At 45.7% G+C, this 18,154-nt stretch overlaps 1 protein-coding gene across 2 annotated transcripts in view; it reads left to right on the plus strand.

The window, feature by feature from the left end:
• PRMT7 (protein arginine methyltransferase 7) overlaps positions 1-18,154 on the plus strand; it is a 51,170-nt gene that overhangs the window by 17,832 nt on the left and 15,184 nt on the right. For both annotated transcript variants that reach the window (XM_032283817.1, XM_032283816.1), the window contains exons 6-8: positions 9,934-10,046; positions 11,780-12,021; positions 12,247-12,427. In XM_032283817.1, coding sequence (XP_032139708.1) covers positions 9,934-10,046; positions 11,780-12,021; positions 12,247-12,427 — 536 coding nt within the window. The remainder of the gene's footprint in view (positions 1-9,933; positions 10,047-11,779; positions 12,022-12,246; positions 12,428-18,154) is intronic.

Here is an 18,154-nt window from a genome sequence, read left to right on the forward strand (position 1 = left end):
AAAAAAAAAACAAACCAAAAAAAATGCACAAATCATTTCACTTATAATCAACATTATTGAAGTATGGTTTACATTAAATGAATATCCATTTTCATTATTTTGATGAGTTTTGACAACTGTAAACACACTTGTAACCACCACCATCATAATCAAGATAATAGAACATCTCTATCATGCCCAAAGAGATTCTTCATGACCTTTTCTAGTCAGTCCTCCCATATCCTGGTCCTAGGCACCCACTGATAGCTTTCTTCATTATAGATTAGCTTTGCCTCTATAGGATTTCAAGGAAATGGAATCATAGCAGTGTGGACTCTTCTGTGTGTGCTCTCTTTTATACAGCATGATGCTGGTAAGACGCCTCCGCACTGTTCATGTCTTGGGGTTGGGTTCTTTTGTGTTACTGAGCAGCACTGGACTGAATAGATGAAACCTAACTTGTTTATACCTCCACCTGTCGACGGACAGGGATTTCTTGGATAGGTCTTTAGATTCACTGATCTTTTCTTTTGCAGTGTCTAATATGGTGTTATCTAGTAAACTTTTCATTTCTCTCTCTCTTTTTTTTTTTTTTTTTTTTTTGAGACAGTGTCTTGACCTGTCACTCAGGCCGGAGTGTGGTGATGTGAGCATGGGTCATTGCAGCCTTGACCTCCTGGGCTCAAGCAGTCCTCCTGCCTCAGCCTCCTGTATAGCTGGCACGACAGGCTTATGCCATCATGCCTGGCTAACTTAAAAAAAAAAATTTGTAGACATGGGGTTTCAGTTTGTTGCCTAGGCTGGTCTCAAACTCCTGGGCTTAAGTGATCCCCCCACCTCAGCCTCCCAAAGTCCTGGGATTACAGGTGTGAGCTGCTGTGCCCGACCTCATTTTTGATATTGTATTTTTTTTTTAATCTCTGAAAGTTCCACTTGATTATTTTTCATAACTTCTGTTTTCCTTATGTTCACAGTTTCCTGTAAGCATTTATTTTGGCTTTTTTAACGTCCTTATTTTCTGTTCCCACCATCTTTGTCTTTTCTGGGTTTGTTCTCTTGACTCATTTTTATTCTTGTTCTGGGTCACATTTTCCTTCTTCACAAGTCTAATAATTTTTCTTTAGATGCTGTGGCTATTGGGAATTCCCTATTGTTGAGTGCTAGACTTTGTGGTTTTTGCTTTTTAAACATTGACATGCAATTGGGTTACTTGCAGTTCAGATTGATCCTTTCAGGGCTTGTTTAAGCTTTCTTTGGGGCAGGGTTAGAGTAGCTTTAAGTCAGGGCTTCTCAACAGTAGTGCTGTGACATTTTGGCATTCTCTGACTGTGTGACATTTTGATAATTCTTTGTTGTGGATGCTGTCCTTTGCATTGTAGGATGTTTAGCAGCGTCCCTGGCCTCCTCCCAGTGGATGTCAGTAGTACTCCCTTCCCTGCCATCATTCTTGCCAACCAAAAATGTCTCCAGACTGCCACATCATCCTTGGGCTTGGGTGTGTAAAATTGCCACCTGTTGAGAACCACTGCTATAAGCCTATTTAGCCAGACAATTACTGTGACCTTTCTGGGGTCTCTGCTCAGAGCTCAAGGTGCTCAGCAGTGATCCTCCCATCTGGCTGATCAGAACGTTTCCCAGGCCTCCAAGAGCTCTGGAGATTGTTATAGCTCATGGTCACCTTTTGCTCGGCATTACAGCGTCTTACACTCTGTGTATGTGAATGTATTAACACAGACCCTATAGGAACCCTGTGCAGCGTTCTGAAGGCTTTTTTCCTTTGTAACTTTCTCTCTGCCTGGCAAGTTCCAGCTGCTTCCCCTTCCCTGAACTCGTTTCCTGTCTGTTTAGCTCAGCAAGACTGCCATGTTCTGCATAACCTCTTATCCTGTGCTGTGGTCTGGAAAGGGTCTCCTAGCTGACCTGGCTGACAGCCAGAGCAGGGTAAGTGTCACTTGGTTTGTTTCCCTTCTTAGGGAGCAAACTGTGTTGCCTCTTGCTCAACATCTGAAAATACCTTTTTCGTACATGTTACGCAGTTTTCTAGTTGATAACAGCGGGAGGGTAAGTCTGATCCCATTTACTCCACTATGGCCAGAGTGGAGATTATTTATATGTTTTTGAGACAATTTCACTCTATTGTACTGAGTACCAGCTCAGTCAGGAGACCTCTACCCGGGCAATGCTGAAGGCAGTGAGAGACAGACACCCAGATAGAACACCAAGGTGGATCTATGCAGGGGGCCAGCAGCCTACGGAGCTGAGAGTCTCAGGGGCTGACAGCTTTCCAGGTTGAAGGCCCCAAGCAGATTCTGATCCACATATTTATTCTCTCTTAACAGGTGACCATTATTAATAAACAGGTGTTCTGTATTCACTCATAATTCAAAAATATTCCAAGTAAGTAGCTGTTACTAACTTACCAGTAATTAGAAACTAAAAGGTATTCTCCACAAGGGAGCCACGGGGGCAGGGTAAACTTAATGTTTCTCGACATCTTCCCCCTTCTCTGTTTCAACAAAGCTGGGTCAGCAAGTACAGCTCTATCTTGGTGAACTATTTCTTGGAGGATTGTGGATCCGCACCTGCAAACTACACAAAGAGAAACAAAACAGATTAATAACATAATCACAACAGCAATCATAGATCCTCCAAGTGCTTTCATCCAAATTTAGGGCTGCCAGTCCACCAGCAGCTCCCTCAAACATCTTGGAGCCTAACTGTCTACTCTTAACATGTCTTCCTTAAGGAGTTGGGACCCAGAAATTTTTTGGGAAAGAGGGTGGAGGTCATTCTTCTGTAACTGCTTCCTGCTTTGAGGTTCTTCTGGGTTCCTCCTCCTTAATTGCTGTCTAAGGCCTTTCCAGGTGATATTTTATTCTCTCCCAATCATGTTCAGTCTCATTACACCTTTAAAGTTAATAAAGTCAATTTGTAACTCTCATCATCACAAGATGGGAGGGGTTTAACACAGCTCTGAATCTAAAGAGCTTTTATTTCTTATACACTTCTAATTAATAAGAATTAGGGCCTGATTCTCTATTATATTTTCCTTCCCAGACTTTTGTTAGTTTTAGGGCCATAGGTTTTATTCAGAGTTCTTTTCATTCAGCTCTTATCATCCGTCCATACTATTTTTGGTTGTGGGTCTATTAATCTCCCATCTCTCCAGACAATAGAGTTGTTGATCTCAGTATGTATACATTCTAAATAATTGCAGCTCTTTATCTGCCATCTGAATTCTGTGTTACTACAAGAGGACTGACAGGTGCAGTCAGTGCTAAGTATCCCCTTAGGGGACCAATAATCAATAATAATTTCATAGGAATTGTTACGCAGCACCTCAGCCTCTATCACAACACTGTGTCTCCAGATTAATGTTTTTAACTTAGGGGACCATTCCTTACTTTATCTGCATTCAGGTTTTAATGGTTGAAACATTGTTATTTTATTTCCTAAATTATTACAGAAAATACTAAGGCCAGAGATCAGTAAAGGAAGGAAAGAATATATGTCCAATGTGTGAAACTTTCTTTACTTCTATCCCAACTCCAGAAATACTCACTTTAATCATGATAACTGTCATCATAATTACATTAACAAGCTGTCCTGCTTTCTTCAGGTTTTCCTCTGCTCTCTGTGAAAGCTTCTTTAATTTGACCCCAAGTTGGTGGTGATGTTTGGCGTACTCTCCTTGTGGGAACAGTACTCCACCTTGATGTTAGTCTCGCCATCTCTGTGACTGGGGCGTCCTCTGTCTCTTTTTTGGTATCTGGCTCATAGTATGGCTTTAAATGTCTGGATGGTACCCACACTGGTTGTTAGTTTGTACCTGCAGAAATACAAGCAAATCCTCTCCCCCAGGTTATTACATTACCTCTTTCCCAATTTTTTGTGAGTGAATCCTTTCACCAGATCACTTGCCCTAACCTCTCGTCCCTGGGTTGCTTTATCAAATGTTGTTCAGCTGCTGTTAATTTCCATCCCCTTGGTAAGCTCAAAAAATTCAAAGCTAGCAATGCCAGGCTTAACTGCATTTGTGGGGTTTGATATTTCTTGTCCCTTCCTTTTTGTTTCTGTAGCTGCTGTTGGAGGGAAACATTCATTTGCTCTACAATGGCCTGACCTTGAAAGTTATGTGGAATACCTGTTACATGTATTGTATTGAGTAAAAAATTCTGTTAAAGATTGACTAATATATTCTGGGGGCATTATCGTTTTTTATGGAGGATGTAATACCCATAAGAACAAAACATTATATAAGATGTCTTTTGACACAAGTGGATGATTCACCAGTCTGGCATGTACCCCAGACAAAGTGTGAAAAAGTATCCATGAAACATGTACATATGCTAATTTCCCAAAAGAAGGGATTTGAATAACACTATTACCTAGGCTGAAGTGCAGCGCTGTGAGCACAGCTCACTGCAGCCTCGACTTCCTGGGCTCAACTGGTCCTCCTACCTCAGCCTCCTGAGTAGCTGGGACCACAGGCAGGCACCACCACACCCAGATAATTTTTTATTTTTTATTTTTTTTGAGATGGAGACTCCCTCTGTAGCCCAGGCTGGAGTGCACTGGCACACGATCTCAGCTCACCGCAACCTCCACCTCCCAGGTCCCAGTTCAAGCAATTCTACCTCAGCCTCCCAAGTAGCTGGGTTTACAGGCACAAGCCACCATGCTCAGCTAATTTTTGTATTTTTTAGTGGAGACAGGGTTTCACCATGTTGGCCAATCTGGTCTTGAACTCCTGATTTCGTTATACACCCGCCTTGGCCTCCCAAAGTGCTGGGGTTACAGGTGTGAGCCACCACGCCCGGCTTTTTAAAAATTTTTATTAGAGGCCGGGCGCGGTGGCTCAAGCCTGTAATCCCAGCACTTTGGGAGGCTGAGGTGGGCGGATCACGAGGTCAAGAGATCGAGACCATCCTGGTCAACATGGTGAAACCCCATCTCTACCAAAAATACAAAAAATTAGCTGGGCATGGTGGTGCGTGCCTGTAATCCCAGCTACTCAGGAGGCTGAGGCAGGAGAATTGCCTGAACCCAGGAGGCAGAGGTTGCGGTGAGCCGAGATCGCGCCATTGCACTCCAGCCTGGGTAACATGAGTGAAACTCCATCTCAGAAAAAAAAAAAAAAAAAAAAAAAAAATTTATTAAAAACTAAGTTTTGCCTTGTTGCCCAGCCTGGTCTTGAATGCCGGGCCTCAAGTGATCCTCCTGCCTCAGCCTCCCAAAGTGGTGGGATTACAGATGGGAGTCACAGCATGGGGTGAGATAATTTATTCTTGAAAATCGATTCATTTCAATGGGAGATAGACTGACCTGTGGGGCAGCCTTTGCTGTGCAGTGCTCTGACTCTGCCTCCAGGCAGGATTGTTCACATGCACTTCAGCCTAGGCCAAGCCTCTCATATGATTTCTTTCTTTTTTTTTTTTTGAGATGGAGTGGCTCTGTCGCCCAGGCTAGGGTGCAGTGGAAGGTTGCTCACTGCAACCTGCACCTCCTGGATTCAAGGGATCCTTCAGCTGGTATTATAGGCAGGTACCACCACCTGGCTAATTTTTGTATTTTCAGTAGAGATGGGGTTTCACCATGTTGGCCAGGCTGGTTCAAACTCCTCATCTCAAGTGATCCGCCTGCCTCAGCCTCCCAAAGTGCTGGGCTTACAGGCATGAAACACCATGTCTGGCCAATTTCTTTTTTTTGCTGTTTTTTGAAACAGAATTTCACTCTTGTTGCCCAGGCTGGAGTACGATGGTGCAATCTCAGCTCACTGCAACCTCTGCCTCAACCTCTGGAGTAGCTGGGATTACAGGCATGCTACCGCACCCGGCTAATTTTTCTGTATTTTTAGTAGAGACAGGGTTTCTCCATGTTGGTCAGGCTGGTCTCGAACTCCTGACCTCGGGTAATCCACTTGCCTCGGCCGCCCAAAAAGCTGGGATTATAGTCATCAGCCACCATGCCCGACCATGGCTGATTGCTTAATACTTTTGCTTTATAGACCTTATCATTGCAGTCATTATGTAGTTAGTTTTTAATATCTGTATCTCCACCCAGCTGAGGCATCCTGAGGTCATGCATTGTGTAGGTTGTATTAACTGTTCCATTCCGTTATTTGTTCAGGGCCTGCTATGTAAAGGAGTTCAGCAATTTTTGTTAAGTGAGTAGATTGTCAAGTCTTGCTTCACCCATGATCCCTTGTAAATGTGACTTTGTTTCTGATCCTGCAGCCTGACAAGTGGCTTCCTCATTGCCAAGTTAGTTGATCCTTCCTCTCTAACCACTGTGGCTTTGGTACTTCTGCCATTCCTTCCTCCTCAAAACTCTCTCTCTGGACTTTAGTGACATCTCTTAATCTTGTTTCTTCTGTGTTGCTTTCTTTCTGCTCCAAATGTGTGCTTTCCAAGGTTTTGTTCTCAGCACTTTTTAAAAGTGGCATCTGAAGTTGGTTGCCTGTTCCCCAGAGCTGGATTACATGCTGAGGCTTGTGGAGAGTCAAGCTAGGGAGTAGCATGTGTTCATCATCCATGTTCTAAGTCCATGGCAAGGACTTAGGAAGCACCTGGGGTGGCTACCGACTTCAGACTCTCCCATCCAGGCCCTTATACATTAGTACTCACGCTCAAAATACCAGGCCCTCAAGAAGTACTTGTTAAAATGCACTGGACCATAAAGCTTGATTTATGTTTATTTTATTTTCATTGTTTTTTGAGACACTCTCCCTGTATCACTCAAGATGGAGTATGGTGGGGCAGTCTTGGTTCTCTACAACCTCTCCCTCCTGGGTTCAAGTGATTCTCATGCCTTGGCCTCCTGAGTAGCTGGGACTACAGGCACGTGCCACTGCACCCGACTAATGTTTTTATTTTTAGTAGAGATGGGGTTTCGCCACATTGGCCAGGCTGGTATGGAACTCCTGGCCTGAAGTGATCCGTCCACCTTGGCCTCTCAGAGTGTTGGAATTATAGGTATGAGTCACTGGCTCTTGATTTTCATTTTAATGAAGCAATTTGGACTACAAATTTTTTTTTTTTTTTTTTTTTTTTTTTTAATACGGGGTTTCACTATGTTGGTCAGGCTGGTCTTGAACTCCCGACCTCAGGTGATATGCCCGCCTTGGCCTCCAAAGTGCTTGGATTACAAGTGTGAGCCACCACGCCTGGCCTAGAAATCATTTTAAGTTATATAATTGGTTTAAACATTATTTAGGAGATAGAATTGGTAGAGTAGGTGATCAGTGGCTTGTAGGATGACAGAAATCAAGAATTTATCTAGTGTGTGTTGACTGTTAAGGGGCACCTTGTTGGGGCACTGGGGTACCGTAGTGGACAGGCAGTTGTGGCCCTGTTGTCTAGAGCTAGTAAATGACACCCAGGTTCCTCGACTTTGTGACTGTGTGACTCATTCATTGAGGCAGAAACCCTGGAGGGAAGAGCAGAGGTGTGGGGTGGGGTGGGTGGGATGAGTCTCGGACAGTGTATTCCCGTTGGAGTTTGACATGACATCAGAGAGGTTGGATGGGCAGGGCTACTCGGGAGGGTGGTCTCTGTGGCAGAAGACAGGAGTTTCATCTTAAGCCCCTCCATGTGATGCTCTTGTGGAGCACAGATGAGGTTCATAGGAGGTGTGCTTTTTTTTCCCCATCATTCCAACCACCACCAAGTGAGACAGAGCTTATTTACCTGTTTTACTGATGAGGCAACTGATGGTCAGAACTGAGGGCTCGAGGATAGGAAGCGAGATCCAGGCCAGGCTCTGGCCTTGAGGTTCATGCCGTCTCTGTTGTACCCTTTTGTCAAATGCTTTTTTTTTTTTTTTTTTGAGACAGAGTTTTGTCCTGTGGCCCAGAATGGAGTGCAATGGCAAGATCTCAGGTCATTGCAACTTCCACCTCCCAGATTCAAGTGATTCTCCTGCCTCTGCCTCCTGAGGAGCTGGTGATTACAGGCAACTATCACCACGCCCGGCTGATTTTTGTATTTTTAGTAGAAATGGGGTTTCACCATGTTGGCTAGGCTGGTCTCGAACTCCTGACCTCGGGTGATCCATCTGTGGCAGCCTCCCAAAGTGCTGGGATTACAGGCGTTAGCCACCGTGCCTGGCCCCTGTCAGCTGCTTTCATGCTTCTCTTTTTCTTGCATCACCTGGGACTTGTGCTTTGTGCAGGGGACATGAGTAGGCTTTGTCAGATTCAATTCATGAGGCATTAAAAGTGTTTACAGTTAATTCTCCATGATGATAGCCCCTTCCAAAATCTATTTTGGCTCTTGTCTCATTAAAAAATTATTGTAATGCTGGGCGCGGTGGCTCAAGCCTGTAATCCCAGCACTTTGGGAGGCCGAGGCGGGTGGATCACAAGGTCAAGAGATCGAGACCATCCTGGTCAACATGGTGAAACCCCGTCTCTACTAAAACTACAAAAAATTAGCTGGGCATGGTGGCGCGTGCCTGTAATCCCAGCTACTCAGGAGGCTGAGGCAGGAGAATTGCCTGAACCCAGGAGGCGGAGGTTGCGGTGAGCCGAGATCGCGCCATTGCACTCCAGCCTGGGTAACAAGAGCGAAACTCCGTCTCAAAAAAAAAAAAAAAAAAAAAAAAATTATTATAGACATTAGTAGTACATTACTGAGGCTTAAAAAAACAGTTAACAGAAGACCCCTCCCAAACCCTATTCTCTTCTAAAATCCCACTGTCCTAAAACAACTGTTATTTAAGAGATTATTTGGTGACAAGGAGCTAACTTCATTAAGGGGATTTACCATAGTGATATGGGGATTCTAAGTCATGGATCTCAATTTTGGCTGCTCAAGCCAAGCTCACGGTAGCTGGAAGATCACCAGAGAGCCTTGCTCTCTTGCTTTGGCTTTCCCTCCCTCTCCCTGAAACCTAGAAGTGTTTGAAGTACCAGCATTCGGTTTTTGGTTTTCAAATAATTTTTCTAATTTGGTGGTTAATAGTTTAATTGTTAACTTATCTCTCTCTAATTGCTAATACAGATGAAAAGATTTCCATGTTTGATTTCTGTTTTGAATTGTGTGTTTATATTTTTACCTGATTTCTTTTTTGGTGTGTATAGTTTTTTGTTTTTGTTTTGAGACAGAGTTTCACTCTGTTGCCCATACTGGAGTGCAGTGGCACAATCTTGGCTCACTGCAGCCTTGATCTTCCAGGCACAAGTGATCTTCCCAACTCAGCCCCTCAAGTAGCTGGGACTACAAGTGCATACCTCCATGCCTGGCTAATTTTTTTTTTTTTTTTTTTGGAGACGAGAGTCTTGCTGTGTCACCCAGGCTGGAGTATATGGTGTGATCTTGGCTCACTTCACCCCTGCCTTCCAGGTTCAAGTGTTTCTCATTCCTCAGCCTCCTGGGTAGCTGGGATTACAGGTGTGTACCACCACACCTGTCTAATTTTTGTATTTTTGGTAGAGATGGGGTTTTGCCATGATGGCCAGGCTGGTCTTGGACTCCTGGCCTCAAGTGATCCTCCCGCCTTGACCTCCTAAAGTGCTGGGATTATAGGCATGAGCCACCATGTCTAGCTGATTTTTGTATTTTTTGTAGAAATGGGATTTTGTCACGTTGCCCAGGCTGATCTCGAACTCCCGAGCTCAAGCAATCCATTGGGTATTTATAGTTTTCTTACCATTTTTTCCAGGTCTTCCTCCCAATATTAAACATATGGAAAAGTTGAAAGAGTGGTACAGTAAACACTCTTATTCCCTTACCCTAGATTTAGCAGCGTTTTGGCATACATTTACGTATGGATTTTTTTTTCCCTGAACCATTGGCGAGTCAGTCACAGACATCCTGACACTTCTGAATACCTCAGCGTGTGTATGTGCCTTTAGTGTGATGGCCTTTTAACAACTTACCTTTCCCATATTTGCTGTAAGTATTTTTCCTAGTCTGTTGCTTATGTCTAACTCTGTTTTCTTATGTTTTTCAGAGGGTGACATGCCATGCCGTGCCAACATCCTGGTCACAGAGTTATTTGACACAGAGCTGATTGGGGAGGGAGCGCTGCCTTCCTATGAGCACGCACACAGGCATCTCGTGGAGGTAATGCACGGAGGGCTCCCTTGGGCACGTCTGTGCTCTCAGCCAGCTCACACAGCACTCACTCATGCACCATACTCCACACAGCCCAAGCCCTCAGCACCTGTCGTGTACCTGGCACACCCCTCCATTCTTGGGGGGCTCTGGTTCTCCTCAGTTGTGACTTTTGTGTCCCTTAAATGCCAAGTCTTAATAGGTTAGAGTTGAAAAGCAAGAAACTGTTTTCAAGTTCAGTTCAGCAATATTCTCAGGAATGTGATGCTTGAGCTGTCAGTCTTGAAAAGTGATCAGGTGTTGGCCTGGCAGATGGAATATTTCTGGTAGAGGAGAGCAGCATGTGCTAGACATGAAACTGAATTGGTGCAGTGGCTCTGGAATCTGCGGGTGCTTTCGATTTTGTGCTGTGTGGGAGGCAGGAGGGTGGGCTTAGCCACTAAGGCTAGAGAGCTGGGCAGGGACTAGATGGAGGGGGGTCTGGGGGCTATGCCCAGTGGGTAGCTGTCATTTAGGTGGGGTGGCATCACAACAGGGTTTGAAGCAGAGGATTGATGGCAGATTTATGCAGGCAGGCATGTGGAGGGCATTTGGGATGTAGGACTGGAGGTTGTGGGTGGGTTAAAAGGTTGTGGAGTTGTCCAGATGCTGAGGTACAGTGGACTTCAGCCAAGGCTTTAGACGTGGGCCTGAGAGGTGGTCCCAGGAGTTGGTGATCCCTTAGGTGTAGAGGTATCGAGGATGATGCCAGGGTTTGGGCACCCGGATTGGATCGTGGTGCTTCCTGCGGACTGGAAGCACAGGATGAGGGGCATCCCTGGGAAGGTTGGTGAGGGTGATTCATCTGATTTAGACACTGAGTTTGAGCTCTCTGAACATCAGCCAAGTAGAGAGGCCCAAGAGGCCCAGAGGTGCTTGGGTTTAGTCAATGAAGAGGGCATGGTTGAGGTCACTCTGGAGAATGTGGAGGGAGAAGAAAGGTGGTTCAGACCAGGGTGCCCCCTTGTGTGGCGGGGCATAGGAAGCATAGCCTGGTCAAGGAGGCAGGAGCAAGTCCAGTTAGAGTGGTGCTTCTCTACCAGAGCAAGGTTGGGAGACACTTCGTGGGGAGGCCAGGGATGCTACTAACCTTTTACCATGCCTGGAGCAACCTCCACCACAGAGAATCATTTGGCCCAAGAGGCCAGTGGTGCCGAAAGCCATGTAGTTCACTGCTGGGTCCCCTAGTGCCTGACGCATGGAGGACATGTAGCAAATGCATGAGGTAGGAGGAAAACTGGACAAGGAGCCAGAGCTGTAGCTGTGGGGGCTGAGTGTGCAGCGGTGCTCAGTGGTGCCAGAGGGCTGGGCAGCTGAGGGGGCACCGTGGTCCATGGGGCCTTGCCACAAGAAGGCTCTCGTTCTGGTGCCAGGCAGGAGCGGCACTGAAGGGACACTGAGCCCAGAGCCAGGATCACCACCCAGCAGCAGGACTTAAAGCATTTAAGAGTGCCAGGTAGCCAGGATCTTAGCTGACATAAGTCATTCGGCACAGTGTGTATTCTTTTTGAAATCTCATACCTTTTTTTCCCCCTTTTCCAAGGGCATAGGACTGAAAACAGTTCACTCTTCTAATAGTAGAAGGTATTGGCCATTACTGAACCAACCTACTATTGAAAAATAAACATCTTTTGATTGCTGGGAATTACTGTGGGTCTAAGCACCTGATTTTTGTTTGGTTTTGTTTTTTAATATAAACTTAGGAAAACTGTGAGGCCGTGCCACACAGAGCTACCGTCTATGCACAGCTGGTGGAGTCCAGGAGGATGTGGTCATGGAACAAACTGTTTCCCATCCGTGTGCAGACCAGCCTCGGAGAGCAGGTCATCGTCCCTCCCGTGGACCTGGAGAGGTGCCCTGGAGCACCCTCTGTCTGTGATATTCAACTGAACCAGGTGTCACCAGCCGAATTCACAGTCCTCAGTGATGTGCTGCCCATTTTCAGGTACCAAGGAGCCCCCATAGTTGATGGTGCTTTGAGACATTTGATGGAAGTTGGGCCTTTGGAGGTTCTTTTTAAGTGGGAAGAAAACCTAGCTGCTGTCGCCTGCCTCAGAACGCAAGAGTCCTTTGCAGCCAAATGTCATTGCCAGCGAAGTCACTGTAAAAGCTTAAAAAATGGAGTGTGTGAGGTTAAACTCTGCTTACATTCTTGAATATTATTCCTCAGTGTGGACTTCAGCAAGCAAGTCAGTAGCTCAGCAGCCTGCCATAGCAGGCAGTTTGAACCTCTGGCATCTGGCCGAGCTCAGGTGGTTCTCTCGTGGTGGGACATTGAAATGGACCCTGAGGGGAAGATCAAGTGCACCATGGCCCCCTTTTGGGCACACTCAGACCCAGAGGAGATGCAGGTAAGAAGTAGGAGCTGAGCATGTGCTCTGTGAGTCAGGAAACTTGTCCACTGCTGTTCATGGGAAAATAGCAGTTGGACCTTAGACCCAGGAGAATTTAGAAACAGGAGGGCTGTGTCAGAATCAAAGGCAAAGAAGAGTTTTTTTTTTTTTTTTTTTTTTTTTTTTGAGACGGAGTTTCGCTCTTGTTACCCAGGCTGGAGTGCAATGGCGCGATCTTGGCTCACCGCAACCTCCGCCTCCTGGGTTCAGGCAATTCTCCTGCCTCAGCCTCCTGAGTAGCTGGGATTACAGGCACACACCACCATGCCCAGCTAATTTTCTGTATTTTTAGTAGAGACGGGGTTTCACCATGCTGACCAGGATGGTCTCGATCTCTTGACCTTGTGATCCACCCACCTCGGCCTCCCAAAGTGCTGGGATTACAGGCTTGAGCCACCGCGCCCGGCAAAGAAGAGTTTTTAAAAAGCAAGCAAAGGCTAGCTATAGTAAGGTAGCCCTCCCAGGGTGAGCTCATGGTCAGCACCTGTGGACACAGTGAACAACAGAGAAGCTTTGGCAAGTTAGCTTTCCTCTCCCCTTCATCATGATGCAGCCACCCTTAGATATCACCCCTCATCCCCTGAGTTATCCCAGGGAGCTCCCATCAGCTTGGAATAGAGAATTACAGTCTCACCTTCTGTGGCCTCAAAATCTCCCTTCTGGAAGATTTTGCCCCGATAGAAAGTAGGCAGAGGACATGAAAGACAGAAAAGGAAATATAGATGACAGGGGATAGTTGCCCACTCTTCCTCACGAGAAGAGAAATGCAGTATTAGCTGTGCATAGCACCTGTAGTCCCATCCTCTCAGGAGGCTGAGGCAGGAAAATTGCTTGAACCCAGGAGGTCGAGGCTGCAGCGAGTCATGATTGCACCACTGCACTTCAGCCTGGGCAATAGGGTTAGACCCTGTCTCTAAAAAGAAAAAAGAGAGAGAAATGCAACTTTAAACTGCAAGGAGATAATCATTTTCGCCTATTACTGAATAAAGTTTAAACAGTTTGCAAGCACACTGTTGGTAAAGCTCAGGGAAAGAGCAGGAAAGTGAGTTGTCAGAATGTCTCAGGTAGAAAGCAATGCTGCTGCCAGACGTGGGGCTGAGGTTGGATTTGAGTCTGTGTAGAATGAATGTGTGCAGCCCTGATTTAGTAGAAAAAGGCCAACCTAAAGGCCACTAGTAGGGATTAAGTCCGTTATCCTTCTCAGTGGGTGAGGTAGCTGTTTGCACTGATATGGGACAAGCTTCAGGGTGGATTATTACCTGAAACAAAAATAAAGGTGCAGAGTGGTGTGTAGTGTGCCAGCATTGGTATTAGTAAAAATAGGAATAGCCGGGCACGGTGGCTCACGCCTGTAATCTCAGCACTTTAGGAGGCCGAGGAGGGCGGATCATGAGGTCAAGAGATTGAGACCATCCTGGCCAACATGGTGAAATCCCGTCTCTACCAAAAACACCAAAATTAGCTGGGTGTGGTGGCACATGCCTGTAGGTAGTCTCAGCTACTCGGGAGGCTGAGGCAGGAGAATGACTTGAACCCAGGAGTTACAGGTTGCAGTGAGCCAATATCACACCAGTACACTCCAGCCTGGGGACAGAGTGAGACTCCATCTGGAAAAAAAAAAAAAAAAAAAAAAAAAGGAATATATGTGTTTATGAGTGGATAGTCTTGTGTGGTATACGTGTAAGGATGTCTTTGGAAGAATTCCCAGAAATTGGTAAAACACTGCATCTGGGAATGGGGGCTAGGGGTTAGGGGTGGAAAGGAAACTTATTTCTCAGTACACTTTCTTGTATAACTTTTGAATTTTCTCTCATATGCTTTTGTTATTTACACTCCCATCCACCCTCCCTTACTCTCACACTCAAAGGAAAAGAAAATGGGAAAGGTGTTTCATAATTGCCTGATGGGTAATTGCCCACTGTCCAGACAAAACCAGTTCGCTGAGACCATGGCATTGCAAGAAAGACGGTTATTACTCAGATCAGTCTCTCTGAAAGTTCACAGGCTAGGGTTTTTGTTTGTTTTGTTTTGTGTTTTTGAGATGGAGTTTAGCTCTTGTTGCCCAGGCTGGAGAGCAATGGCATGATCTCAGCTCACCACAACTTCCACCTCCCAGATTCAAGCGATTCTCCTACCTCAGCCTCCTGAGTAGCCGGGATTACCGACATGTGTCACCACACCCGGCTGATTTTTGTAGTTTTAGTAGAGACGGGGTTTCTCCATGTTGGTCAGGCTGATCTTGAACTCCCGACCTCAGGTTACACTCATGCCTTGGCCTCCCAAAGTGCTGAGATTACAGGGATCAGCCACCACGCCTGGTCCAGGCTAGGGTTTTTCTAGGATAGTTTGGCAGGCCAAGGAGTCCACTTCTGGGTAGAGTCATCAGACAGAAATGTAGAAATGTAAAAATCCAAAAAGACACTTCAAAGTGTCAGTCTTAGGTTCTGTAACAGTCGTGTTATCTGCAGATAGAATCAGGGAAGGCTGCAAATCTTGTGACCTCCAGAATAATGGCTTCACCTTAGCAGAATTTAGCCTCCTCTCATCCTCCTAAACAGATGATCTTTCATTAAGTTTAATTTTGGCGAAGGGCAGTTTTCACTTAAACTATTAACTGGCTGGGCTCGGTGGTTCACGCTTATAATCCTAGAACTTTGGGAGGTCCAGGTGGGTGGATCATTTGAGATCAGGAGTTCAAGACCAGTCTGGCCAACATGGAGAAACCCTGCTTCTAAAAATACAAAAATTAGCCAGGTGTGGTGATACATGCCTGTAATCCCAGCTACTTGGAAGCTGAGGCAGGAGAATTGCTTGAACCCAGGAGGTGGAGGTTGCAGTGAGCTGAGATCATGCCACTGTACTCAAATCTGGGTGGCAGAGCAAGACTCCATCTCAAAAAATAAAATAAAATATTAACCAAATGTCTCTCAAAGTTAGCTTAGCCCAAACCCAGGAATGATCAAGGGCAGTTTGAGCTTATAAAGTAAGATGGGGGTTGATTAGATGAGATCTTTCACTGTCATAATTCTCTCACTGTTTTTTGCAAAGGCAGTTTTGGTTTCAGAGCCAAGAAATAGAACCTATCTCTACCCAGGAGCGCCTTAGGCATCATCCTTGTTCAGTGGTCCAGCCTGCCTGGCCTTAACTGCTGGCTTTGTTTTGATGCTCACCTGCTTCTAGGTGTCCACAACATTTACTTCCTGGAAGGCCTTAGCAGCTTTCCCTATCCCATTCCCAGAGTAACTGTTTAATCTGAAGGGTTGTGACTGCTGGGGGATTGTTGTCAGTCAGTATAACAACAGCAGCATGTGAAACTAAGAAGCACCTGAGCTTCTTAGTCTCCCCTCCACCTTCCAGGTACCTGGCCCCAGGTGGATGCGTGTCCAGCCAGTGTGTGCCAGCTTTCCTCTGCAGGCTGTGTGTGTGTCACTCTGAATTCACGCACAGAGTTGAGATTGGCACTGCGCTGCATTCTTCCTAAGACTGTGTTGCAGAATTAGCATAAGAATAGCATTAAAATGTTAGTACTTGCAGTGTGGTGGCTCACTCCTATAATCCCAGCATTTTGGGAGGCCAGGGTGGGTGGATCACTGGAGGTCAGGAGTTCGAGACCAGCCTAGCCAACATAGTGAAACCCTGTCTCTACTAAAAATACAAAATTTAGCCAGACATGCTGGTGGGTGCCTGTAATCCCAGCTACTTGGGAGGCTGAGGCAGGAGAACCACTTGTACCCGGGAGGGGAAGATTGCCATTGACCGTGTCATTGAGCGAAACTCCATCTCAAAAAAAAAAAAAAAGTACTTTTAATTTGCATATTTTCAGAGCACTACTATGTATATTTTTCTTCTTGAATTCTCTTACTAGACAAACTGGATAACCACAACCATAGCCAACCTGGGATTCAGCAGGCTTCAGGGATTGGAGCAGGGCCTGTGTCCAGGAGCAGTGGAGTGGGTCCTGCCCTAGGTCTCCTGACTGTAGGTCTTGTGTCCTTTCTCTACCAGCACTGACTTTTGGATTAGAAATTTGAAATCTGCTAATGAATCTCCCTCATGAATTTGTGAAACTGCTTTGATTCGAAATATGTTTAGCCTGCCCCATCGTGGCACAGTGGGTTCTGTCACCAGCTCTTCATCGTTACGACCCAGGAGGTCCTGTGGTGGGATCATGTAAAGGACACGATGATAGGGCAGTGCCGTGGGAGCCTAGGAGGGGTCGGGAAAGGCTTCTCTAGCTTCTCTGGTCTACTCCAGATACATTTGCACAGTGTGGGAATGAATAACAGATTTAAAAGAACCTGTTTTATCATTCCTGTTACTGTTTATTTTTTCTAGAACATATCTGGTCAGATTTTTATTTTCTTTTTCTTTTTTTTTTTTTTTTTGAGACGGAGTTTCGCTGTAGTTACCCAGACTAGAGTGCAATGGCATGATCTCGGCTCACCGCAACCTCTGCCTCCTGGGTTCAAGCAATTCTCCTGCCTCAGCCTCCCGAGTAGCTGGAACTACAGATGTGCACCACCATGCCCAGCTAATTTTTGTATTTTTAGTAGAGATGGGGTTTCACCTTGTTGACCAGGATGGTCTTGATCTCTTGACCTCGTGATCCACCCACCTCGGCCTCCCAAAGTGCTGGGATTATAGGTGTAAGCCACCGCGCCCAGCCCAGATTTTTATTTTCTAGTTTTTACTTCAAGTAGGCATCTTAAGTGTGTGGGAGTGTCATTCTCCTGCCTTTTTGTTGAATGCAAGACCAGGTGGGTGGGCACATTCTTCACCTGTGCTCTTGGAGTCCCACAGTGCCAAGTTTTTCTTAGTTCCCAAAGGTGACAATGAGCAGGCAGTCGTCTCATCAGAGTCGAGCCAGGCATCTCCTGTTTTTGTTTGTTAGAATCAGGTTCTTGCTCTATTGCTCAGTCTGGAGTGCAGTGGCACCTCTTAGCTCACTGCAGCTGTGAACTCCTGGGTACAGAGACCCTCCTGCCTCAGCCTCCTGAGTAGCTGGGACTACAGGCATGTGCCACCATGCCTGGCTAATTTTGTGTTTTTGTAGAGATGGGGGTCACTGCTGTGTTACTCAGGCTGGTCTCGTACTCCTGGCCTCAAGCGATTCACCAGCCTTGGCCTCCCAAGTGGTTGGGATTACAGGCATGAGCCACTGCATCCAGCTGGCATCTATTTTTTAGGACATTTCTTCCTTTTTCAAAAATAAGCTTAACAATCATGAGAGAAATAAACCTCATTATATAAAACAAAAAAATCACTCATGGTCCTCCCTCCCACCCAAAATAACTCCGTTTCTTTGGTCTTTTTCCAAACGCACGGGTGTTGTCAGTGCCCATCTCTGTTCGGGTCCCCGTAGCCTTCATCAGCAGTGTTTCAGATGTCTGCTCGTATTCTGCACGAGGGTTTATATCCTGCTCTGAGCGCTGGCCAGTTGGGTGGGTTCCAGTTTTTGCTGATATAAATAATTCTGTGATTTGCATCTTTATGTGAATATAACTCTTTTCTTTGGTTTTTTGTTTGGGTTTTCTTAGGATAGAGTCCTGTACGTGGGGTTTGTAGTAAGGACTAGCACAGCTTATTAAAAGTTGACTCTGGATCATTGTCAACCATGTTTCACAATTGAGAACATTTAGTTATTTAAATACTTCAATTTAATTCAAAGAGTAAGTTAAAACCTTT

Source organism: Sapajus apella, unplaced genomic scaffold (assembly GCF_009761245.1).
Source record: "Sapajus apella isolate SASKATOON/1434 unplaced genomic scaffold, GSC_monkey_1.0 scaffold15, whole genome shotgun sequence".
Classification (NCBI taxonomy): Eukaryota; Metazoa; Chordata; class Mammalia; order Primates; family Cebidae; genus Sapajus; species Sapajus apella.